This window comes from Lissotriton vulgaris, chromosome 6 (genome assembly GCF_964263255.1).
Source record: "Lissotriton vulgaris chromosome 6, aLisVul1.2, whole genome shotgun sequence".
Lineage (NCBI taxonomy): Eukaryota > Metazoa > Chordata > Amphibia > Caudata > Salamandridae > Lissotriton > Lissotriton vulgaris.
Genome location: NC_141694.1, coordinates 933,517,662 through 933,544,388, shown reverse-complemented (window position 1 = coordinate 933,544,388; position 26,727 = coordinate 933,517,662). Strand labels below are relative to the sequence as shown.

At 45.2% G+C, this 26,727-nt stretch overlaps 1 protein-coding gene across 7 annotated transcripts in view; it reads right to left on the bottom strand.

The window, feature by feature from the left end:
• The window catches only part of RRBP1 (ribosome binding protein 1), a 331,988-nt gene that overhangs the window by 104,863 nt on the left and 200,398 nt on the right, over nucleotides 1-26,727 (bottom strand). For all 7 annotated transcript variants that reach the window (XM_086926921.1, XM_086926923.1, XM_086926925.1 and 4 more), the window contains exons 19-20: nucleotides 20,160-20,250; nucleotides 7,429-7,521 (exon numbers count right to left, since the gene is read on the bottom strand). In XM_086926921.1, coding sequence (XP_086783047.1) covers nucleotides 7,429-7,521; nucleotides 20,160-20,250 — 184 coding nt within the window. The remainder of the gene's footprint in view (nucleotides 1-7,428; nucleotides 7,522-20,159; nucleotides 20,251-26,727) is intronic.

Genomic DNA, 26,727 nt, shown 5'->3' with positions numbered 1-26,727 from the left:
CAGGTGTGAATTAGACACATTAATAGTGAACCCCAAGGATGTTGGGAGGACCACCATAGACTGGAGGTGAGTGGAGACTGCCTGAAGCAAGCCCGCCTTCAACAGCTAGTTGTCGAGGGAAGGGGGAAACCAGGCTTCTGAAGATGAGCTACGACCATCTCCATTACTTTCATGATTATCTATGGGTCTCTGGTGAGAACAAATGGGAGCACATATTTTAATAGTGCTCCTGGCCCACGGTAAACCGGAGTTAGCGTCTGTGGGTGTGCAGTACAAGGATGTGACATTAGGCATCTTCAAGTCCAACACTACCATCTAGTCTCCAGGATCGTGGGCAGACATGACCTTGGCCTAGGTAAGCACCCTGAATGTGTACTCATGTACGAAGGCATTGAGAGGGTGAAGGTCTGGAACAAGGTGAAGGCCTCTGTTCTTTTTTCAGTAGGAGAAATTAGCAGTAGCAGAAGTACGATATAGATACGGTGACTAAACAACAGAAATTAAAGAAAATGTATAACAAAAAGGTCATAAGAGATCAGAAGAGAAATTATAAAGAGAAATACTGGTGTAACCTTTTGGAGGCAATAGAAACTAAGGATGGAAGAAAGTTTTCAAAACTGATCAGGGAGTGGTCTGGAAAGATGCAGGCAACTATGAATCATATAGTGAAAGAAGATTGGAAAGGTTACTTGGGCGAATTATATAGTTTAGGAGAATGGAAAGCAACTACGGAACTTGCAATATGGCCAGAGATGGGGGCAGATACCACACTGTCACTCTCAGAAAGTAATGTTAAACTTATTATAGCAAATTTAAAACGGACTAGAGCAGTCAGTCCTGATAATCTCCCGGCAGAAATCATAAAGACCAAATCAGACTGGTGGTTAAAGGTTTTTACAAATATGTTCTCCGCCATTCTAGAGACAAGGAAGATGCCCCAGACTTGGAAAGGTGTGATCATTAGGCTGATCCACAAGCGTGGAGACGTAAAAATGTCCCAAAACTATAGGTTTATTAACCTTTTGGATGAAAGGAGAGAAGGTATTTTCTAAAGTTATCTTAGAAAAACTAAGAGAATGGACAGAGGTCAACCAAGTGATACCCCCAGAACAGGGGGGTTTCAAAAAGGGGCCCTTTACAATAGACCATTGCTACTCCCTTTGGTCCATAGCACGAAAGTCAGTGGAGCAAGGGGGAATGTTGTTCAGTTGCTTTATCGATTTTTGGGCTGCGTTTTACCTGGTTGACACAACCGGTTGTGGGAGATGTTGATAGCGGTTAACATGTCCAAGGATCTTCTGGTCGTCATACCGCGGTTGTGGGAGATGTTGATAGCGGTTAACATGCCCAAGGATCTTCTGGTCGTCATACCAGAGTGCCGTATGAATAATTGGGCGCAGGTTATCCTGGACATAGAGGAGACATTACCAGAGAAAATACCAATAGAAAATGGGCTTAGACAAGGGTGTGTCTCGGCCCCCTTGCTTTTTTCCTTGTTCACGGCCGATTTACCAACTATACTAAAGAAGGTAAAAGGTGCTAGCCCTAACATGGGATAGGAAACACATTGCTTGCTTACTCTATGCAGACGATCTGGCAATTTTAGATCGAACAGATAGGTCTGAAGAGGAAGCTGATGAAGTTTAACGAATAGTGCAATCAGAAAAAATTAGTTGTGAATTTAGATTAAAAAAAAGAAAAGAAAGAATCTAGTTGGTTTCTTGGCTCTACTAAGTGGAAGAAGTGAATGAGTATAAATACTTGGGGATATGGTTTGAAAGATCCCTAAAATGGGAAACTCATCTAAATATGTTAAGGATACGAGCCCTGGCCTCAGTTAGTGTGTTGAAAAAGTTTAATAGGAAGTATGGAGAAAAGTCAGATAAACGGGTCTTAAATGCATATATGGCCATGATACAGCCTCAGTTGCAATATGGAGCTGAAGTACTGTACATGAGTGGTAAAAGAAGATCGGATATTGAAAAGGGAAAATGTATTAAAACAATTATTATACCTACCTAGATCATCTATGATTCAGGCAGTAAGAATTGAAACAGGAATGGTATCTTGGGAAGTAATGATACGTATGGCATTAATAAGGTTTTGGAAATGCTTGGGAAATGGGGAGCAGCAAAAAATAACAGAATGGTGCAAAAGGGAAATCTTGCAGCGCTAATTGAAATGAGCACTAAGGTTTAAGAAAATGATAGAAACAGTATACAGGGAACTAGGAGTTAAACTGAATCCGCAGGACTTGCAAACTGACGTCGCAAGACGAGAATGGAGGGTGTTGGGCAAAGAAATGTCACAAAACTAGGATTGCAAGTACCTGGAGGGAAAGAAATTGTGTTTTTTTTATTAAATCTTGGAAATCTAATCAACAGTTCCCATATATAGATATACTACCTAACCGCTATCTGAGGAATTCAATTTTAAGACTACAAATGGGAATTAACCCTGGTTATAGCAACAGAATAAAAGTGGTTATGATGGAGCCAGAAGGAAATTGCACCTGTAGTTTAGTAAGAAATGCAATATTTTGCGCTTATTGGTAGATTGTCTTAAGGTCCTTGAAACACGGAAATTATTTTTACAAGTATTTATAAAATATGGTTTAAAGAACCGTGCACAGGCAGCAGAATTGCTAACAGAAATGATCTATTTGGATATTGCATGTGCACTGGGGAGATTCATGTTTGAGGCTAAAAAAGGTTTTAGTGTATATAAAACCGGGATTTTATTAAATTCATTTTAAGATAACAGGATAGATTAGGAAAGGAAATATTTATTTATTATGGTATTGCATGTTTTACTGTGTACACATAATTATAATATTGTATTATGGAAAGACAGAAATGTCCCATTATTTTTATGTTTTAGGACCGATGGTCTAAATTAGGCCTGGGCGGTAAATTACGTTCCACTTGTGGAATTTGGGTAATTTCACGTTGCGCGGAGAACGCGGAATTGCCAAAAATTCCACGATCTGTGACTTCACGGAGTTTGTTGCTTGTTCGCACTATCAAAATGAGTGTTCACAAGATATTTCTCCCCGAGAACGCAAACAGCCTTCGCGAACAGGATAAAAGTATTGTGATTGGGCGGAACAAGTAATTCTGTGTGTTCATTGAACTTTTGCGTGCTCGCGGAGATTTTTTGCCATTTCGCAGCGCTTTGCGTAGTGCGACTAGGCAAATTACGCCCACCCCTAGTCTAAATAAATATTACTTTGACTTTGAAATTAACAGAAATCAACAAAGCCCCCCTCTGGTATAGGCACCCTCTCCCTGGCACCTTTGGCTAAAAGAGACTGTACTGTGTCAATAAAAGGCCAGATGGTCCTCCGTCAACTGTAATGGGGATCTCAGCAAAGACGTGGGGGAAGGTGAGGGGGTCCAGCAATGAAATTGTTAAACACTGCTAAACTATCTAGAACACCCACTTGCCTGCAATGATGCCCTGTCACTCTAGCAGAAAAGGCTTAATCCTGCCGCCTACAAAGTGGATGTGTGTCTCTAAGAACACACTATAGAAGTTTAGCGCTCTAGCAGCAAGATGCGTGATTGACTGGAATGCACACTGCCCCAGTGCCCACATAGAATGTGGGAACCTCAGCCACAAAAGGGCTAAGATGTCTGCTGTACCCAAGGTGGTGGCTGACAGTACTGGAAGCTCCTACCGAAGCCACCTAAATAGTGAAAATGAAAAGGCATTGGAAATGGTGCTGTGGACAAGCCCAGGTAACTTACTGGTGCCTACTGTCTGTGAACCACTCAAGCGCAGAATCAGCCTTGTCCCCAAAAAGTCATGGACTGTCAAATGCCATGCCCAAGAGGCTGCACTAGATATCAGTAGAAAACAGTGTGGACCGGATCCATGCATGCCTTTGGATGGCAACATTGGTACCAATGGCTCTGCCTAATGAGTTGGTTGTATTCAAGGCTACAACAAATAACAAACTTGCTTGCATCACAGCCACCCTGCATGGATTGGGAAATAATGTGCCGGGCTTCCTCGGGAACAACCGGAGGAATCTGGGCCACAAATTCAATAAGCCATGGGTGTAGTGCCCCAGAGGACATGTGGTATTTACTGAATGCAAGCAAGGCTTGAGAACGAGAACATTTTGCGTCCAAATGTGGCAATCATTTTCGACTCCCTATGGGAAAGAGCCGAGAGAACGCATAAGGGTTCATTTAACCAAGTGAAGCCTGAACCACCAGACACTCAAGAGTAGGTTATTGAGTGAGAAGGTTTGGGCCCTCGTGTGCAGAGTGATGGGCGATGAGTCGCTTGACCGGGGGCCCTGGAAAGGACCTGGCCCTTGTGACTATAAGTGTGTCAGTAAAAGGTTTGTTAAACTAGAGGAGAGGCTTAGAAAGTCCAGCCTTGCTGAAGGAATTTGATCAGGATGATGGTCTTTAACAATAAGTGGGAAGCTGGAGGTCAAGCTCATCACCATCGCAAATGATGCACTCTTCAGAAGTAAGCACTGGAGGAGAGAAAATGACAGTGTCTGTAGACATGGGTAGGCCACTAGCGTCTTGAAAGTCATCCTACTAATTGGTATTTGGTTATGGTTGGGCAATATTGTCAAATGCACTGTAGCATTCGCTGTCAGGGTCCATGCCATATGTGTTGGGAAGAAACTGAACCCTCCCATAGGGCAGAGGGACAATATAGGTATCAAATGGATTGCCTGGATCGATAAGAGTTGTCAGGTGCAGTGTCAGATGGGGTCAGCACAGCACTGTCTCCGAGTCAGACTCTCTCTCTCCACACTTTAAATAATGGTGCCTAATAGAGTGAAATTAGCTTCCCTGCAATCTTCTGGAAGAAAAGACTGAAATTACAATTTGGGCACTTTTGCCTCAATATTGGTCCTGGCTTGATCTCTATGGAACTAGCTTTGCTGTGTTTCGTATGAAGAGGATTGGTACTGGTTCTTAAAGAAAACACTCCAGCACTGAAACGTTTGACTGGGATAGGCCTTGTAGTCCGATGACTATTTCCTGAAGAGAACTTAACAGTTACACAGGGTAGAAGCATTTGCAAACCCTCGCTATTGGTTGTTAGGTATAATTTAACTTCAAGGGATTTCACACTGACAATCAATGCATAGAACCACTGGGAATTGTACAATGTCTTATCTAAGCTCTTTGTTTATATAATCAGCATTGGAGCACTGCATCATCTGCTCTATGGTCACTTATTTTGTCGATTGGTACACTTGATTGTAAAACATTACAAGAGGCAATCTATATCAGTCCTGCCTTTTGTCTTTTTTTTAATCTAATTTTGGTCTGAGGAATAAGTCTGGATAACTCTGGGTTCCTTTTAAGACACATAAGAAGGTGCCACTTTTTAACGAGTCTCACTGGACAGTTGTTATATTAATATATAAATCTGTGTGAGACAGCACTATTGGTAAGCCGTCAATGACCTAAACAGGCATTCTATATCTGCGATATGGAGTACAGGGTCATGGCAGTAGTCGATACAGATTTGGACGTGGATCCAGAGGGCCCAACTGGTTAGGGGAGGCCCTGCAGGCAGAAGCACAGTAGGATGGCCTCTCGGTTACATGAGGCCCAGAGGCACACTATGAAGGGCCGGCTTCATGAATAAGTGAAGCATCACCTTATGGAACTCCACAATCTGTGGAGCTGCCCCAGGCCCAGGTAATTCAGGCTAGCTTGTGGCAGGAACAGGCTCAGCAGAAGAACTTCAGGAGCTGCACCTCAAGACAAAATTACGTCCTTGCATCTTCTATGGGGACTTAGAGTGGATTGACTGCATCGAGAGAGGCTTGGACTTCATTTTCTTGGACTTACCCCAAGGCTTGGCCTTGTGGTGGGAAGCGCTTTGGGCAGTGGATCAGATTATCCCCTAGTGACTTCAACCAACATAGAGCTGGCTTTGGGGTGCATCTGGACACAGTTGCTGCAGGCCATGGAGTGGTGGAACAACCTTGTGCACCACAGACCGACCAAGTGGGGATCAGAAAAAGACATTGTCTGGGACATTCCCCACAAAACTCAAACCCACTTTATTGGGCAACCTTCCCTTGCACACTGAAACAATTTTTTTCAGAAAAAATCCTGTAAAAGTTCAAGAAAAAGTGGATTTATGACCTGGGTATCTGTGGATCGGCATCTACTGTAGCATGAAGTAAGGAACTGATGTCAGATCGAATGGGTGACTCCTGAAAACTGCCAAAAGTGTCAACCCTCATTTTCATTAAGTGCACCACATGATCAAGATGCAGCAGATTGAGTGATTCCTTCTTCACCAAAAAAGTAAAGAGAATATGAGCTCTGCAAGTTACTTGCATGCAAAAGGTGCATGGTATCCCATGCAAATTCGAACAGCAAACGGCACATTTAAGGTTACCAGATTACCTCATATCATCAGGGACCCCATACACAAGTCCAATTTTCATTTACAGCCCAATGAAATTTGGATCAGCAGCACAGCTGGTTTAGTTGAGGTGAACTACTTCTTACACTACCAGAATTAATTGGGTTAACAGAAATGTGCTGCAAATTATGACAAACTAATCTGGTACAGTTAGACATAGTGATATTACACTTTGCATGTTCACCTCAAGCACCCTCTTCCAACAGAGAGCACTAGCCTGGAAAGGAGCACACAAAAGTATGCTTTGATACCTGGGTGATCCCCACAGCATCAAAGGCTATGGTATCTGCGCCTTTCGGAGGGTGGGGAGCTTCTCCTATGACTGGATTTACCTGCTTTCCACAGCAGTTAAGCGTTATACCACATGCCATTTGAGATTGTGAGATGAGGGTCACAAACAGAACCTCTGCATACTAAGTACCCTGACCTCATGTGCACCCTCCTTAATGATCTCACACATTTATTTAAGTTTAAATTGGATCTACGTAGTGTAAGGGGTTATATTACGTTACAGCCAACACTCTAGAATGATTTGTTTCCTTCTGTGGCTATGTGGGCTCCATGGAATCTGGAAGAAGAAGGTCAAATGGCTTTAGGGGGTGGGGAATATAACAAGATGGAGTTATGTGCTGTAGTTGACAGGGGGCATTAAGCATGTAGTCCCATTGAGAGACCTCTCACCACATGTGTTAACTTACGGTGAGGCAGAAAAATCCCTACCCAGTGAGAGCAACTGCTAGAATGCCAGTGCATTCCCCATATACTCTAGTATAAATTACTTGATACCTAAGAAAGTCATGCCTTTCGAAAAACACTACTAAACATGCTAAAAATACCGGCATTGCTATGTTAGGTGTTCCTCCAAACATTACTCAAAAATAATATTCAGAATAACTTTACTAATAATGGGAAAAAAACTAATGACAGTAATTATGTAGTAACTGTTAGGAGTTTACAGTAAATGATTTTCAAAAGTCTATTAAAAGATAGAATGGAAAAAGCACACACCTGAGCCTTTTTACAGGAGGCCACTTTTTCTGCAGTGTTTTTTTCTGCTAGACCTAAAGCTTCCATAGCTTGCCAATTCTTCTCGCGCAATTCCTGCAAAATACAAGAATTAAACATCTGAATTTTGACATTCAACATGCATACTCTAGGAAATAAGACACAGGTTGCTCAATTAACCCAAAAAGTAATTGCAAAATGAAAACATAATTAATTATAAATGTATTACTTACTTGGAACAATTATTATTAAACGTTCCACTGTTAATAAATTCATATACTATATCTGCATTCTTCTGTCTTGCAGTATTCCAAATATTAGCCTAACTTAGCCTGTAGATGCCATCAGTAGAGTTATGCCATCAGACCCTGATATGGTCTGAAACACCTAAAACCATCTTGTTTTTTACTGACCTCATAGGCTCTCTTCATGGTGTCAAACCTTTCCCACACCTTTTCTTACAAACTTCCATTTTATCTTGTGGAGGCTGGGTTGCAGACTCAAAATAGCCAACCATATAACTGAGTAGTAGTATCTTAGGGGTAAACCATTCCCAGGAGTGTCCTGACCCTTGGATAACATTGTGGTTCACAACAGAATCTTAAAATGTGGGTGTGAAACTGAAAAAAACCTTTGGTTACAAGGTGTGTTTATCATAGGATTATTTTGATGAAGGTTACAAGAAACACATCTGCTTGAACTGTTTGATAAATGGGCACAACATTTTCGTCCTACTGAAATGCATTTTAGGAAATGCCTGGCTTTGAGGGTCACATGCGGAGCATATAGAAAAATAGGCAATAACAGATCATAGTTACAATGCAAATCATTTGTGGGTGGACCAATGTACTTTTTAAAATTGTGGAGAGTTCCAAGGTGACTTCTCCCCAAGAAAATGCTGACTGGAGGAGGAGCTTCGCGGGCAACCAAGATGGCCGCGTGAGCTCGGAGCTCCGAAGACCCTCCGATCCTCCGAATTAATCCTGTCGTCTATCCTGTCCCACGGTAGTGGGAACATGTTGTTGAACTGCTGCTGATGCAGGACTCGTTTTCCGATTGAAGATCCGAGACCCCCAGGGGGAGTTACACCGTGTTGAAGATTGGGGACGACGACGCCATCAGTGCCCGGGCTTACATGGGCGACTGCGGCGCTGCTCCGCGGTGGTGGTCCTAGGAGTGAACGACTGCCCCACCTCAAGGTGCCACCCGGGTTACTCTGGAGACTGATGTACTGACCGAGCAGTGGACGCGGCTGCTACCGCCTGCCGACTTGGGGCCCCGACAAGGACCAGGGGGTCTTCCCGATTGAGTGGGCTTCTTGCCCAACATGGCTGGCAGAGGCGATTCAGACAGAGGAAAACCCCGGGTCAGCAGAAAAACATCTCTTTCTCAGTCCACCAACTCCGATCGCTACGCCCACCCAAAGGAATCGCCCGGAGTCACCGTGAGGCCTAAGGACATGCAGCAGGATGTGTCGCCGGACGACTCGGCTCCAACCCTCCGGGACGTCATGGGCGCCATTGCGGGCATCAAGGCAGAGATGCACAAGCAACATGAGGTGCTGACGCACAAGGTCGACACGCTGGCCATCGAGATCAATTTGATCAGAGCCGATCTCGGCAAGACTAATGACCGGGTCAAGTCACTCGACATAAAATCGTCGAGCCTGACCTCGGACGTAACGGACCTGCAATCGGAGATCCGCGACCTAAAAGCTGCGAACTCGCTGTTTGCCCGTAGGCTTGATGATTTTGAAGGACAGGCCAGGCGCCAGAACGTCCGCATTGTTGGTGTCCCAGAGGGGGCCGAGGAGGATGCCACCGATCTCTTTGTTGAGGACTTGGTCCAGAACCATCTGACCCACGGCGGCCTCAGCAAGTTCTTCTCGGTGGAGCGAGCTCATAGACTGCCCGGAGGCCGCCCGAAGCTGGGGGCTCCTCCGCGCCCCATCATCGCCAGGGTGTTCAACTTTAGGGATAGGGACGCTATCCTACAGGCATCGAGGAGAGGTGGGCCGCTGAAGTTCCAAAATGCTGACATTAACTTTTTCCCAGACTTCACCCAAGCGGTGCAGAAGCGAAGGCAAAGTTTCACAGGCGTGAAACGTAGACTGCGTGAGCTGGGGATGAATTACTCCATGCTGTTCCCGGCGAAACTACACATCAAACATGATGGCCGTGCATTGTTCTTCGACATGCCAGAAGCGGCCGGGGACTGGTTGGACACTTTGCCCCAGCGTCGGGGCGCACCCGAGGAACAGTCGGAGGGGGCGGCTGGTGGCCCCGATCTTCAGGAGTAAAAGGACCCTTTGGGCCATTTTCGGATGATGAGTCTGCTCAGGCAGTCAGTCACAGAATACTTGACTTTTTCTGCTATCCTTTATCTATGAATGGGGGAAACGGGAGGGGGATAGGTTGGCCTCCTTTCTCCTCTAGGGGCTTTTCGTAGAGTAGTTTTTGGGGCGACAGGCACACTGCTAGTTGGGGGGGCTTTATAGTCTAATGCAGGGGTGAAGGGTGGGGGGTGGATGGGTTGTTTGTTTTTTGTGTGTTCTCTCTTTCTTTCCTTTACCTATTTCATGGCAAGGTAACTATTCTGCTGTTGATTATGCTGTAGCGACTCCTCCCTGCGGGGGTGGCATGGGCCTCTACATTGACGATTGGGGGTAAGAAGTTAAATGTACTGAGTTGGAATGTTAATGGGCTGGGTGATCGCATTAAGCGAGGGGTGGTGCTGCAAATGTTTAAAAGATGCATGCCTGATGTCATCCTGTTACAAGAAACACATCTGATTGGGAATACGTGCCACGCACTCAATAGAAAAGGCTTCAAAATGGTGGCACACTGGGGGTTCTCTTCGGGGTCCCGTGGGGCAGGGATCATGGTGCGCATGTCTCTCCCGTTTGAGGTGGAATCTAGCGTGATCGATGAGAGGGGACGCTACGTCGCCGTCATGGGTAGGTGGGAGGGGCGTACCCTGGTCTTGGTTTCTGTTTACGTCCCCCCTGGTTTGCAAACTACTACGTTCCAAGATCTTGGGGGCGCCATTTTGGGCTTGCCCGAAGGTTTGCTTATAGTTGGTGGGGACTTCCATGCAGTTGGATCTGGGACTTTAGACCGTCATCCATCCAGAGATCTTCGAAATGCACAGTCCTGGCTTCCTGATTTCCTGGATACCATGGGGCTTATTGATTGCTGGAGACTACTTCACCCCGTTCAGCGACAGTACTCCTTCCACTCGGGAGCGCACAGTAGCTTCTCCAGGATTGACTATGTTCTGGCGTTGGCTGCCCACGCGTCGGCTGTCTGAGGCCTGTCTGATGGCCAGAGGCATCTCGGACCATTCCCCAGTCTGGGTGTCTTTTGATTTTGACATAGCAGTGGCCTCGAGAGTAGCGCCAGTCAATCCGTGGTACTTCCGTAATCCTAAGACTCGTGACCTCCTGGCTAAAGCCATTGAGCTTTATTTTTCTGAAAATACGGGCTCGGTAGAGTCGGCCACGTCCCTATGGGAGGCCTTTAAAACTGTCCTGAGAGGAGAAGCCTTCTCCTTAATATCCGAGGTGCGCAGACGTAGAGACGAGGAAATGGTGCGGCTGGAATCAGAGATTGGGGACCTTGATTCTCAATTGGAGACTGGTCCGACGCCTGCCCTGCTCCACGCTCTCTCACTTAAGCAGTCGGAGTACCGGGCCACTGCTACTGACGCCACCAAGGCAATGGGCAGAGAACAGCAAGGGAGGATCTACGATGTCGGGGACAAGGCAGGCAAGCTTATTGCGTGGCTTGACAAGAAGGAGATGGCCTCCCGTGTGGTTCCCGAGGTGCTGGGAGAGGACAGACTGGCTGTCACCGACCCCAGCGCTATAGTCACGGTCTTCGCCGATTATTTTGAGTCCGTATATACCTCGGCTTCTGACATGACCGAGGCGGACTCTGCCGCCCTCCTTGAAGAGGTTGACCTTCCGTGTCTGTCGGACACCGAAACGCGACGACATGGATAGAGGTATAACGGCGGACGAGGTCGCGCTTGCGATACTCTCTTTAAGGTCTGGCAAGGCTCCCGGCCCTAATGGCCTCCCGGTGGAGCTTTATAAAATAAAGGCTGACACCATTGCTTTGCCTCTGCGGAACATGTTCCTTGAGGCGCACGAGATGGGTGAGCTCCCCCCGGACCAAAGATTGGCCACCATAGTGGTCGTCCACAAGGACGGGAAACCCAGAGACCTCTGCCGGTCGTATCGCCCGATCTCCTTGTTGAACGCCGAGCCTAAGATCCTGGCTTAACTATTGGCCAATCGGTTGGTGGGTGCGATTAGCGATTTGGTCCATCCGGACCAATCGGGCTTTATTCCTCATCGCAGCACTGCCCTCAACCTTAGGAGACTCCATGCGGTCATGGCAAGGGTCAGTACGCTCCGGGAGCCGTCCATCTTGGCGTCTCTGGACGAGACGATGGCTTTTGATTCCCTTGAATGGAATTACCGGTGGGCGGTGCTGGCGAAGTTTGGGTTTGGCCCTGAATTTATCAGATGGGTCAGGCTCCTATACGCTAACCCATTGGCCAACGTCACGGTCAATGGCCGAGTGTCTGCATCGTTTGCCCTTCGAAGAGGTACCAGGCAGGGTTGCCCCCTGTCACCTCTGCTATTTGCATTGGCGCTTGAACCCCTTGCCGCTTGGTTACGGGCCCACCCTGATATCAATGGGATAAGGTGGTCGTCTGGCTTCGAAGACCGCGTGTCTTCATACGCGGACGACATTTTGCTCTACCTCACCTCTCCTTGTAGATCCCTGATTGTGGCCTGTGACGTGCTGCATACCTTCGGCAGATACTCGGGCCTGGTTATTAACTGGTCAAAATCTCACCTTTATGTATTGAATGGTGAGACTCCGCGTCTTCCCAGGGGCTGCGCCATACAGATCGCGAGGCAGGGGTTTAAATATCTGGGCATTTATATTTCAACCGATGCCCGGACACGATATGCAAATAACTTGCTTCCCACTCTTGCACGCCTTCGGCGCGACGTGGAGGGGTGGTGCAAGCTGCCGCTTTCCCTGCTCGGACGTGCGGCATTGTTCAAAATGATGTTTCTGCCCAGATTCTTGTATGTGCTCCAGAACACTCAGGACCCAGTCTATTCTAGGTATTTTAGAGAGGTCGAAGGCTTGCAGCGGACCCTCATCTGGGAAGGTAGACCACGGATTGCTATAACCAAACTGACGCTTCCGTGGTACGATGGCGGCATCGCTCTGCCGGACATCCGACGGTACTACTGGGCCTCCCATTTGGCCGCTCTTAACCATGGTTTCTATGGACCGGCTGATAGTCCGGGGTACGCCATGGATCGGTGGCTCCTCGACGGCGGGAAATACTACAGAGCGTTGTTCGAGATCTCTGGATGGAGGAATGACAGGCCCCACTAGGACAGCTGTGCACATATGGAGGGCTATCACAAAGGCACAGGGGTGGCAGGGGAGGCTTACGTTGGCCACCCCGCTTTAAGACTCAGACCTATTGGGCAAACTGTGGCACACAAAGGGGTTTGATCGGTGGGACCTTATTGGCATTTCTAGGGTAGACGACATGATGGCTAAAGGCGAGATAAAGTCTTTCTCCGCTTTACAAGCGGAGTTTCAGCTGGGAGCGACGGAATTCTTTAGATATGCCCAATTACGACACGCCCTTATGGCGGTGCTGCCGGAAGGTGAGAAAGTCCCTGAGTCGTCCCCGTTGGAAGACAGGGTCTTGGATGGTCATATGCCAGACAGTGCCATTTCATTGGTCTACAAAAAATTGATCAATGTCCGAACGGATCTTCTGCCGAGTGTGAGGGACCAGTGGGTGCGTGATGGAGTCGAATTGGATGATGAGGATTGGCAGTATGCGGTGTCTTCTCCCAAGGAAGTGGCAATCCCAGCTAGATTACGCCTGGTCCAATTGAAAATTCTTCATAGAGTATATGTAACCGGCCCCCGGTTGATTCATATGGGACTCTCGGTGGATGGTCTTTGTAGGCGCGGATGTGGTGAACTGGCCACATTCATGCACATTATCTGGGAGTGCCACGCCATAGCCTCTTACTGGAGGCGTGTCCATGCGGTGATGCGTGAGGTGACTGGGGTGGATCTGCCGGCGGAGGCCCGGCGTTGTTTGCTGAATGTGTGGGGCCCCACGGATTACAACAACGCACAAACCCAATGGGTCACCCTGGGTAACATGGTGGCGAAACGTGACATCGCTCAGAAGTGGGGCGCTCCGTCGCCCCCCTCTGTGGAACTGTGGAAGACCAACATGGATTGGTGTATGGTTCGCGAGAAAACGGTGTACGTGGCCCGGGGCAAGCCCAAGAAGTGGAGTACGATCTGGGGGGCCTGGAATGAATATAGGGGTGATATCTGTCTACCTCCCAACACTGCCCCACCGGACATACGACTTTCCCCCTAGCCCTTATTTCCAACCTACTCGTCATTTCCTTGCCATCCTGGTTCTCTTTCCCCCCGTTGTCGTTCAATTTGTACAGCTTAGTTCCACCCTGTGGGCATACGGCCCTGCCCCCTCCTGCGTTGGGTATTGTCGCATTTATGTACTTCTTCCTTGCCTTTTCACACTGGTTTTGGTGTTTCTTTAGATTCGTTACCTCATAGGTTTGTCGTTATTATAACATAAAACTAAACCGGATACGATTTTATAACATGTACTGTGTACACTAAACATCCTTCTTCCAACCATGCTGCCTAGCCTCCGGGATGTAAGGCTAAATAACTGTGTGCCTTGAGTTTTCAATAAAGGTTTTCCAAAAAAAAAAAAAAAAAAAAAACTGGCAACCCCCAGCTGTGAGTTGGTGGGCCATCTCGAAAGAAAACAGTTTTCTATCCTTCCTAGAAATTATGGTTAATGCTCCAGAAATAAAAATGAGGACACCTTTTCTATAAATTGCTTGATATTTTCATCACCAATTTGAGAAAAAAGCCTGAGTTGAGGGGTAAAGCTTGAACTTCCAGCAACAGCAGTCTGACTGATCTAGTTGTTCATTAAAACTATTTTGTAAAGTTACAGTAGAATGCTAACATTTTATATTGATGACAACATTGAGGCACTGAATGTCATGTTGCTACATGAGCTGCAAAAGCATTTGCTAGAGAGGAGGCTTCAATAAATTAACAAAATGAGGGGCTGAAGTCCCCCCCCCCCCCAAAAAAAAAATCTCAGTTATAAATGCCCTTCCAACAGCAGCAGCAGTCGGTCAGTTGATTTGAACAACTAGAGTGTTGACATTCACTATTGATGACAAAGGTGAGGCACTGCTGAATGCCACTTTGCTGGAACAGAAGCACTAAATGTGGAAGCCTTTTGAATGGAGGTGCCTGTAATAAATTAGTAATGTGTGCTGGCTTTGCATCTACATACATGCTGATATAAAAATAATGGGTTAAAAAGTGTGTTAGGTGGAAGAATGTTTTTTTAGCTATATTGGCACAATCTATTTTTAGAGCAACCCCACCGCCCCCGTGTCCAATATCCCCTTCCCACATTAGTTTTCCAGACAATTTATCTGCTTAATACCTCCTTAATTCTAATACACTACCTCATTTTGGTAGACCGAGAAAGATTTTTAGTAATTTAGCTGCATGGGGGTAGATGTTTATAAAAGCATGCTGGAAGCTATTCGCAGGCAGTTTTACTATTAAAAAATTTGAGATTTTGGTCTTCAATGAGTAGTTCGATCTTTCAAAGGATTTACTTTTTTGGCTTTCATTTTTCTTTTTACTTGCCCAGCTTACTTTTGTCAGTAGCTACATCAATAGTTGCACCTCTCTGCATGAACATGCACTGCCTTTTAAATTACTTATTTGAACTGATAAACACATTAAAATTGTATATATTTTGTTTATAAAATTCCGTCTCTGCATGCTTCAATTATGGCAATGGCCCTTCCTGCACTGTCACCTCCAAACCTTTTGCCCTACTCTCCCCTTTTTGCTGCATTTTTTTGTTGGCTTTAGGACTCTGGGCACTTTACCACTGCTAACCAGTGCTAAAGTGTATGTGCAGTCTACTTACAATATGGTAACATTGGCTTATCCACAATTGCACATTTAATTTACCTATAAGTACAGAGTAAGGGCACTACATATGCCTATGGCCTGTAAATTAAATGCTACTAGTGGACCTACAGCACGGATTGTGCCACCCAGTTCAGTAAGTAACCCTTTATACCGGTCTTAGGACTACCATAGAATAGCCTCTGTGCGCAGTTATAAACTGCCATGTCGACCTGGCAAGTTAACCCGCTTGCAAAGCCCAAACCCTCCTTTTTAATACATATAAGTCATGTCTAAGGTAGGCCCTAAACAGCCCCAGGGGCAGGGCGCAGTGTATTTTAGAAGTTGGGCATGTCCTTTTAAGCTTTACATGCCCAGGTACTGAAAAACTCGGTTAACATTGGGATTACCTCATTACATTTTAGAAGTGTGATTTCCAAATGGAAAAAGATCAATATTTCAAGTTTGGGGTCTCTGGACTCAATTTAAAATCACAATTTATGGTAAAATTAGACTTCAAGTTGTTAAGTCAAAAAATGACACTTTTTTTTAAAGTGGTCTTTTTCTTACTTTATCCATTTGGTGCCTTTGCCTGTCTCTAAATACATGTCTGGGGTGGATGACAGTTGGGCTTTGTGCATTCCCTCTAGACAGCTGCACTCAAAGAGAATTTAGGAATACCTGATGGGCCATTCATATCAAGATGGGCCATTCTGGGCAGGCTGGGAGGGAGGTGATGACACTTGTACCTGAACAGCCTGTCCCCACACAAAGAGCTGCAAGACCCCCTGTAGTGAGTCTTGAGCCAGGGAAAGAAGGAGGGACCTTGTGCACTTCAAATGCCTCTCTTTGAAGTCTCCCCCACTTCAAAGGCACAACGGGATAGAAGTACTGGACCGCTGACACCACCAACTCAGTACATTTCTGGACTGGAGGGCATTCACCAGGAAGAAGGACTGCTGTGCTGTGCTGCTGAAAGGACTGTCACCCTGCTGGACTTTGCTGGACTTCTACTGTGCTGCCTGCTGTACTCCTTGCCAGGGAGTGAAAAGGTCTGGGCCTGCATCTCTGCATCCCCATAACCAAAGTGACTCCAAGGGCTTGCTAGCTTGCCTACTGTTTTAAACGCTCAAGGACATCAAAGACTTCCAACAACCCTGCTAACAGCCTCTTGAATCGGTCAACTGTGAGTCCTACCAAGTGGTGCCAATCCAGTACTGGGCCCTTGGACATGGTTTTTCTGGCAGTCTTCTGCTAAAATCCTCACATCGCTATTGTTGTGCCGGTCGGAACAGACGCATCTAAAGACGACACCGACACAGTACCGCTGCCGCCGAAGACCAGGACATTGCATCACTGGCTGAACTGTTCATCGACGACGTATCGCCTTCGTCAAGAGGGGTTCGACAACTATGCTTCTCTGACTGCATGGATCAGAACCAATTAACCACCTGCATCCGAAGAGATCAACACTAAAGCATCGCCACCTCCTGCTTCTCGCACCAGCCCCCAAAGTTGATGCATTTCCTCCATTCAAGGTACTTTGTTAGCAGGACAAGGCTGTCTTGTTTCGAATCTGTGTTCCATCGCGGTCAGCTCAAACTTTCAGATTTGACCCTTTCTAGCGTGACCACATAGCCCCAGTTGGGGCTTTATGTTTCTAAGTACTACTATATTTCAAGATATTCTTTAAAAATTCATAACTCTGGTTTTACTTATTGAGTTTGTGTCATTCTGTCCTTGTTTTGTTCATAAGTTATGTTCTATTTTTGTAACTTGGTGTGGATTATTTGAGTGTTTTGCTATTTTAGGTACTGCACAAATACTTTACACATTGCCTCTTAAGTTAAGCGTGACTGATCTGTACCAAGCTACCAGAGGGTGAGCACAGGTTAATTTAGGGTGTGTATCTAGGATTGTGGTCCCTACTTGACCAGGATGCATACCTCTTCCAACTAGAGATGCAATTTCTAACACTCATAAATAACTATATTTAAAGGTAAGTAATTTAAACAGGTTTTAAAATAAGTGACTTGCAACACACCAGCAATGAGGCAACTATTTATAAAAATAGGGTAACCTGTCATGGACTACACAGTTTGAGAGGCTGGGAGTACTTCAATATACACAAAAACATGTAACGGAAAACTTTCAGTGAACTGTTGGGACGGAAAAGTCCCTGGAATGCTGGCAGATGGGTACCCCCCACCAGTGTGCCACAGCTGCAAAGATGTTTGAATCCCTGGCGCTGATTTTCGTTATCGTAGGCAAACACTGATCAAGCATGTGTGCCATGACATAGGCCTGCCTGAGGGATTGTGGACTTGTTGGTCCAGGAGGGCTACCAAAGTACTACAGTTGCTGCCTGGAGTTAAGCAGCATGAGCAATGTGGTGGCAGCATGCCGTATAGTGATCAGCAGAAGTGAACAGGCCTTTTTGGTCACCTGTGTCACTGTAGTGAGTCCTATTGGCTCACTCATGCCAGTATATATATATATATATATATATATATATATATATATATATATATATATATATATATATATATATATATATATGCAAGTGCTTAGTGAGTGTGTGCCTGTGAATGGTACAATACACAGAAGAGTCTGGGTTCTATTTCGGGACACCCAGGTCAGACTGAGGCGGTAGAGCAATCACCCGTCCCCCAAAGACCGATTTGAGGATTGCTGCAGTCCTGAGAGCTCAGTGGGACACAAGCTGTAGGAAGGAGAGCCACACGCTCCTACATACTTTAAAAGGTGCTCTTTGATTCTGAGAGAAGTCACTGGAAAGGGGGGAGATGGGGCTGAAAAGAGAATCACAAAGAGTAGGGCTGGGACACTGAGGTAACCTTTTGAAATACAAATCACTGTGGCTGATATCCAGGTAGGAACCTCTAGTCACTCCCCTCGCCTGAGTTGTGTGGCTATCCTATTTGGTAGTCACTCCTGCTGTGCCAGACTGCATTCTAGATGAAGAGCAGAGGAGAGGGCACTTCAAAAGGAAGCCAACCCCAAACTTCAAAAAAGGAGGGGCCAATTCACATTTAGTGTCTGGAAATGGACTATAAGAATTGGAAACAGAGGCCTACAAGATTGTAAACTGTCAAGCAGTTAATCAGGCTTTGAGAGGAGGGGAAGCTCTGCAAGATGACAACTGCCTGTGACCAGGGAAGGAGGCTAAGGCCTGCCAGTCCCCCAACTGAGTGAGAAGTGAGGAGACGTCACTAAGTGATATCCAAAGACCACCTGCCCCTGGAGCATCAGTGCCTGACTGATTACCAAGACAAGTACGCCCTGTCAGCAAGAGAACACTGGAAAAGTCAGATGCTGGCAAGTCAATCCATGTAGTGAGGTATGTGAGGAGATGCCTGCTTCACTGATCGGGTCATTGCCTGTTTGCAGGTTCAAGTCAGCGACTCCTTACACCAGAGGGAGGCCACCATGAAGTACCAGTGGTCATTGTCACTTCCATGCTGATCACACAGTCACCTGTGTGAGTTAAGTCGGTGACCTCATATGCCAAAGGCACCTGTGGCTGTGCCAATCGGGCCATTGCCTGAGTGCGGAGCACATGTGGTGACCCTGTATGTCAGAGGGGGCCACTGGAAGAGACTAGGATTGCAGCCTAGTTGATGCTATCATTGTGAAGAGATGCCTCCAGAGTGATCCGTCAGAGGGACTCCTGAGACTCAGACTGCTAGTGGGGCCAAATCAGAATGCAACCTATATTATTTGGCGATTAACTACTATCGAGACACACAGCCACACACACACAGCTTTTGTCATAAAAGACAGTATTTGGCTGGACACTTATTTATTGCTGCCATTGAACATACTTTAAGTTATGAGCCTGTTATCATGCCCTTGTATCGACCCCCCACCCCTCCAAGAAGTCTTGGACTTCTCGGCCTGCACTGCCACTGAAAGGCCAGTGCTGAAGGGGTACTTGACGGAGTTACTAAGGATTCATAGTAGGTTCAGCAGGATTTCAGGAGTAAACCATGTTGAAGTACAAGTACATCCAAAGACGACAAACTGCAACCCAAAAAAACTTGAATAGGATATCAAAGCCAAAAGGATAAATGGCTCACAGGTGAAGTAGAAAGCATTAAGGAGCTTGTATGAACATGTTGCAATGGATAGGTGTTTTGATTTTTTTAAGAGGAAGTTCATCTCAAATCTACTGAACTACATATATTCTAAACTATGTTATAAAACCTTACTTTAACATGAAGTGTTATTAATCAGGACTTCATCATGGTCTAAAGACAATTGGTTCAATGACGTTTGATTTAATATTTCAATTTGTTCTCACAATGTCAATCTTAACCTAATGTTCTGAGTTCCTGGGCTTTTCTGCCCTGTAAACAGTTAGCATATTGGACTCGGTTTAACGTTTCTTATAGGCTTGCTGTTATTGTTATACAAAAGAACATCACACATGGTATCATGTTAAAATGCATACATAACAGCCAAGACAGTGGTATGTTAGTCAGAAAATGGTAACATGATTTCATAAGAAATAAACAGTAACAAAAAACATCTATAGCATTTTGTTACATCTCTAAGTTATCTTAAAATGTATATGAGTGTCATACAAGTTGGGGTTAAAATGGCAAATCTCAGAGGTTCATACATTCTATCTACAATTGATTCCTGCAGTAAACAATAATCATATCTTACATTATTCTTTATTCTCTGCTGTTCAACTGTCTCTTTCAGATCAACAGCTTCCTTTTTCAATGCTGAAATCATGTCTTCCTCCTCTTGAAGCCTGAAAGGAAAAAAAAACAACTTGCATGTTGGTAGCTGTCAAAAATCAACTGCTACATTTCTGCACATACTTTAATTGGTTTATCAATGTCATATGCACTCTTTTATAGGCTAGGTTTGTTTCAAGGATCATTCTCATTATAAAATACACAGTACATCAATTTTCTTTACATATTTTTACTATCTCATGCATTTACATTTTGCAATTTGCCTTACTTTAAAGTGTTTGAGGTCTCCAAGAGGTGAATAGATTCTCTACCCAGCTTTCCAATCTTTACATTAATGGAGTGGTTAAAATACTTATGAATGTTTAGACCAACAGTCTAGGTTTATGGAAGGCCACATCATGTGATTACACTGTTGGAAGGTTTAAATCTTCTAGCTCTGTTGAAAATAAAGTTTTCGGCAATATTTATTACCTTTTAACGCAAAATGACACAGTTAGTTCAGAAAAAGTAAGCCTTGTTTGCAGTCCTTTCCTAAAGTGCAAAGAGCTACTTTACTACCACTAGTGAGAGACTAAAGGTGTGAAATTTATCAGATTAGTTACACATTAGAGTCAACCAAAACTGCCCTAAAGTGAGGAAAGACTAAGGGGGTCATTAGGATCGCGGACGGACTTGAGCATGGGCTGCGGCATTGCCTCTGTGCAGATTAGGATGTGATCGCCACCCTGGCGGTCACATCCTCTATTTTTAACATTGCGGCGGGTGGAGCTTCAAGCTGCACCCGCAGCAATGTTAAAAATGCATGCATTGCATTTGTATGTAGAAAGTGGCAGGCACCACGCGGTGCCTGCCGCTTTCTGCATACAAATGCAGGGGGGTACCATAGGTACCCCCCATGTGCACCCCACACCCCCCCTTCACCTAGGGGCCCGCAACGGGCCCCCGCAGTGAAGTTACACATGCTTTTCCACGGCGGAAAAGCCGCAGCGGAAAAGTATGTTTCCGAGCACATCCTAATCTGGCTGACGGTGTCTGAGAGACACCGCCACCATATTAGTGCTTTTCCGCCACGGTTGTAAGACAGCCGCGGCGGAAAAGCTGCGGACGGAAACCAGGACCCACCAGCCATCCTAATGTGGCGGTGGGCCTTGGTGGGTCCGCAGAGGATTTTCCGCATCTTCCAGGCCGGCGGTGGCTTCCGCCGGCCCGGAGGATGCGGAAAATCCTCCATCCTAATTAGCCCCTAAATCTGTATCCAGACTAGCACACAATGATCTATTTTAGTAAGCTCTTATGTGGGAATTTGGCTGTTCCTACATATCAAGCCTACCAAGGCAAACATGTGGTTCCTGTCATGTCCCTAAATTATGGGGATCTGGAAGAACAGGTCTCTTCAAATAGCTGAGAACACATGTTTAAAACAACTCGTCTGAGTAGCAAATTAAGTATGATACAAGCTGCTTTTATATATCAAATATATCCTTACAGAAACTGGATTGGAGAACATTTGGGATTCACTTGAATTGCTCCAAGTGGGGAGAGTGCCACAACTTTCCTTTTACAACAGGGTTGTAGCTTTGGTTAAACTCTCCACTTGTACTAATAGATATCCATCATAAATGTCACCAGGGCTGCAAAACATATATATAGTACTGAAAGGCATTACGGCTTACTCTCTCTTATGTAAAGTATCAGTTTATAACCATACAAATAAAAGTGTGGAATCGAAGGAGGAAGGGAAAAATCAGGGTATGCTAGAATGGCAACAGTTTTGAGGAAGCGACATAGCATTTGTTTTTATATTGCCCAAGGTATGTTGTTTGAAAGTAAAATGAATAATTAATCCAATGAGGAATCAGATTGCTGAAAGAAAGCTACCTGTAATATTCTTAGGCACTAGCTTCAAGTAAATTATTGAACCTAGTTTAATCTGGTGCTGGGATAACAAAAGCTCGAAATACCACTCCAGGGGTATCTGATTTAATACTCTGAGTAAACAATTCCTCTAGGTGGCAAGAGCTACTTTTTAGAAACAAAGAAGCTTTGTACCCCCTTAGGTGTGGAGTCCCTTGTCCCAATGCTCCTCCTTAACCTCCCAAATGCTCCTCCAAGTGGAGATAGTCTCTTCAGAAAGGCATGGCAAATTGTGAGGAGAGGATGTAGCCTAACGGCTAAGGCGGGTGGTCTCAAATGTAGGGAATCGGGTTAGAGTCTCTGCTATGATACTTAACAGCCTGTGATTCTAGGCAAATCACTTTATCTCCCTGTGCCTAACAAAAATGAATGTGTCCTTGTGTAAGCAACCAGTACTCATGTAAAGTGCTCTGATACCCGATACGTTTGGGTCAAGGTCGCGCTATATAAAACTCATAAAATAAACAACTTCTTGAATTAGGCTGTGGTGGGATGATGGTCTCTGCGGTACCTCAACTTTATTTTGTCCACGTGCTTTATGTGATGCATTAAAAGAGGTGCTTGTTTTCATTAACAAACCGTGAAAAGGCATATCACATAGACCACATCTTTACAGCTAATGGTTGATCAATTGCTTTGAGGTCATCATCCTATGGCATACTCACTCTTACCATAACATTCTTGTAAATGCCCGTACCTTTAACCAAAAGGCTATATTATTCAAGAAACCTATATCGCACGACCAGATTCAGGAAAATAATAGTATAACTTCCTACAACACCTTCAATAACAATATTCTATTATAGAAAACACACAAAATGTGTTGCATAACTAAGCAGAACAAAGGTTGCTATAAGTCAAGTCAAGTCAAAGTTGCTTTATTCGAGGTTCTCTCATAAAAGTACTTCCAATCTCTAATATAAAAACATTTTTTTAAAAACATTTCAGGTAAATGTAAGACTTAATTAGCAAACAAATAGTTTAAAAACGTAAATATCGTTACAGAATAAAAAAATGTACAGATAAAAATTTTACAGGTAAAACAGCAGACCGACTTATAATACAATAAAAAAGACAGCTGCCTAGAGACCTCTGTCTGATAGACCATGCCCATCCAAGAAATTTGGCGGTAGCTATTACTAAAGGCAGTAAAGTGCTAGTGCATAGGATTCTTAAAGCTACAGCACTGCTAGTGGTACCTAAATTCTTGCATATTGGTGTTAACCAAATGCGCCTGGGTTCTGCATAGGTCGTGCAAGCAAATAGAAAGTGGCCAATTGTTTCCTTGTGAGCTCCACAAGCTGGACAGTTGCTGATAGATGAACCTCCCCACCTGCCTGTCAGAGATCTAAGGGGAAGGGCACCTGCTCTAATTTGGAAAAGGAGCTTCCTGTCCCTTGGTGTGGTTATAGCGTCCAAGTAAAGTCCTAGGCTGGGATTCAGCTTTGCTTCTAGGAATTCTCCAGCCATAGACACTGCACTAGTACCACTCCAGTGCCGAGCGGCCACCTTCTCCCAGTAGATTTCTTTTAAGACTTTTTTTAGTTGGGAATGAGGCTCCCACTGGGTTTTCCCAAAGCATTCTAAGACCGAGATCACCCAGCGTTGCTCTAAGTACATTCAACCAGCCAATTTTGTGGAACACATCCGCTTTAATGATATCTAGAAACCCCTCAGCATAGTGTAGAAGCTCAGGTGTAGTCCAGAGCCTCCCGCCAATATAAAATTGGACGAAGGCTGGCCAAATCTACAACAGCCTTCCTGCCCAGATCGTACCTAAGTGGCAGCAATGGAGTACTTTTAGGGAGGCCAGTAATAGTCCGGAAGAACTTATTTTCAGATGTTTGAAGTGACTGGAGCTTCTCAAAGCCCCACAGCTCAGCACCGTAAAGTGCAGAGCCGAGGACTTTGACCTCGTACACCTGCAGTGCTGGTTTTATTGGTTTGGTCATAGATTTCCTATGCTCTGAACCGAGAACACCAGCCAATTGCCTGTGCCTTAGTACTGCGATATCTATATGCTGGGACCATCTAAGATCATTTGATACATGGATACCCAGATACGTAAAGGCATTAACTACCTCTAGAGGGCGATCATTCATGACTAGTTTAGATCTAAAACTTCGGTGGGGATTAAAAACCATGAGCTTAGTTTTAACCACATTAACTTCTAAGCCATGTTCCCCACAGAATTGGTCAAAGATAGATGGTGCACCACTCGGAATCTTTGATAAAATCAAAGTGTCATCTGCAAACATTAAAATCGGTATCTTAGTACCAGCTAATGAAGGAGCATCCACATTTGCAGACAACATACGAGCCACGACACCATTAATATACAAAGTGAAGAGCGTGGGAGCCATCGAACACCCTTGCCAAATGCCCCGCTCCACCGGGAAGTCTTCGGTGACCATTCCCAACCATCCCCCCACCCACCCCCCCCCCCCCCCTCCCACCCCCCCCCCACTGGATCTTAGCAAAATTTGCTTTGTGTAGCCTCATTAACATTGACAATAGTTCTTCTGGTAGGCCCAAGTTCTTCAATACCAACAACAGCTTGGACCTAGGGACTAGGTCAAAGGCAGCCCGCAAATCGACAAAAGCTGCATACAGGCTGCCCTTGCCACTGCAACGGTGATACCCAACTAGTGTTGGCAATCAAGGGGGATGGAGATCAAGTGGCTGAAAAATTCAAGAAGGGGCTTTTAGATATAGGAGAATGGATGGCTACCAACTGCCTTAAATTAAATTCTGAAAAAACCGAGGTTCTCATTTTCGGACCCCTCTCGCCAGCCTGGCCATCAAGTTGGTGGCCAGAGACCTTCGGTACCCCTCCTACCCCAACTGCTAAAGTCAGGAACCTTGGTATCATCTTCGACGAGGGTCTAAATTTCATGGACCATGCTAACAAAACGGTGTCCACAGCACACCTGAAACTGAAGATGATCAGGAAAATACGCCCTTTTCTTCCTGACTCAGCCATCAAAACACTGGTCACCTCTCTTGTCCTTTCTTCCCTGGACTATTGTAATGGTCTCTTCCTCAACGCTCAATCTAGAGTATTCACCAAACTGCAGACTATTCAAAACGCTGCAGCACGTCTGCTTTCTGGCAAAACAAAATATGAACCAATTTCCAATAACATAAAGGACTTTCACTGGCTCACCGTGCGAAAAAGAATCCACTTCAAGTCCCTCTGTATTGTGTTTAAAGCACTTAACAATCAAGGACCTCACTTTTTGAAAGAACAACTACAACAACACAAACCTATTAGAGCCTTACGATCGGCTACTCTCAATCAACTGGTCATCCCCCGTACTAAAACTGTCACCTGGGGCGACCAGCGTTTTTTGGTGGCCGCCCCTAAGCTCTGGAACACGCTACCTCTAAACATCAGGCAAAGTTCCACTCTTCTCCAATTCCGTAAACTTTTGAAAACTTGGCTGTTCACTCAATGATTACTTCCTTCGCATACAGACTGTCTCAAATAACTGGTTTATTAGCGCCAAGACGCCCACGGGTAAATGCTGCGCTTTATAAATATTAAAAATAAATAAATAAATAAATAAATAAATAAATAAATGAAGTAAAACGGAAGACCTGGTCCACCATACTGGTAGATTTTCAAAACCCCGCTTGGAATGGAGACAAAGCGCTATTCTCCTCTGCCCAGTCCAGGAGCCTATTGACAACCATCCTCCCAACCACCTTTTGAATGGTGTCAATTAGGCTTCTGGGCCTATAGTTCCCTGGTTGGGATCGATCTTGTTTCTTAAATACAGGTATTATGACTGCACCTTGCCAAGATGTCGGTACAGGTGCGCCCTGTGCAACTGCATTGGCAAGAAGAAAGATGTACTTACTCCAGCGCTCTTTATCATTAATAAAGACGTCCGCCGGCACCCCATCTAAGCCTGGGGCTCTACCACTAGTCACTGTACTGAGGGCCATCATTACTTCATTGCTGCTGAAAGAGTTTTCTTTGTAATAAACAGGCCTAAAGCCGACCGTCAGGTTGGCAGGCTGTGTTTCAGCATACTGGGGCTTAAAATAGTTGACCCAGTCCTCCTCAGGTACGTTGTTTTTAGGAGGGTCGGATACTCCCTCCCTACCCCACTTTACGATATTCCAAAAGTGCCTAAAGTCTTTTCTTTTACTAGCATCCTTTAACTCTTGCCAGTGGAGCTCGTCCCACAGTTTCTTAGCGTTAGATATACTTTCTTTATACTCTTTTCTGGCGATACAAATGGTCGTCAATTCTCTCCCCTTGATCGCAGTGCCTAAAGCTAATCGGGCATTCCTGCAATGAGTATTATACCACTTTGCCGGCTTGAGGATAGCCCTTCTACTCCTCTTTACAGGTTTCAAAAAATGATTCCTGATGACAGAGAAGAGGTTATCATGGATTTTGGTTACATTGTTCATTCCTTGTTTGGTTGTGTTAGCTTGCTCGATAGCCATTATGGCTTTATCCGCCTCAGCGTTAATATTATCCATGGCCTGTTGGTTGGTCACAACATATGCCCATTTTAACCTACGCATATCATTTGTAGGGACAATCAAGGGGGCGCTATCCACCTCAAGAATCGGGGTCACATTGTCAGATGTCCACCATT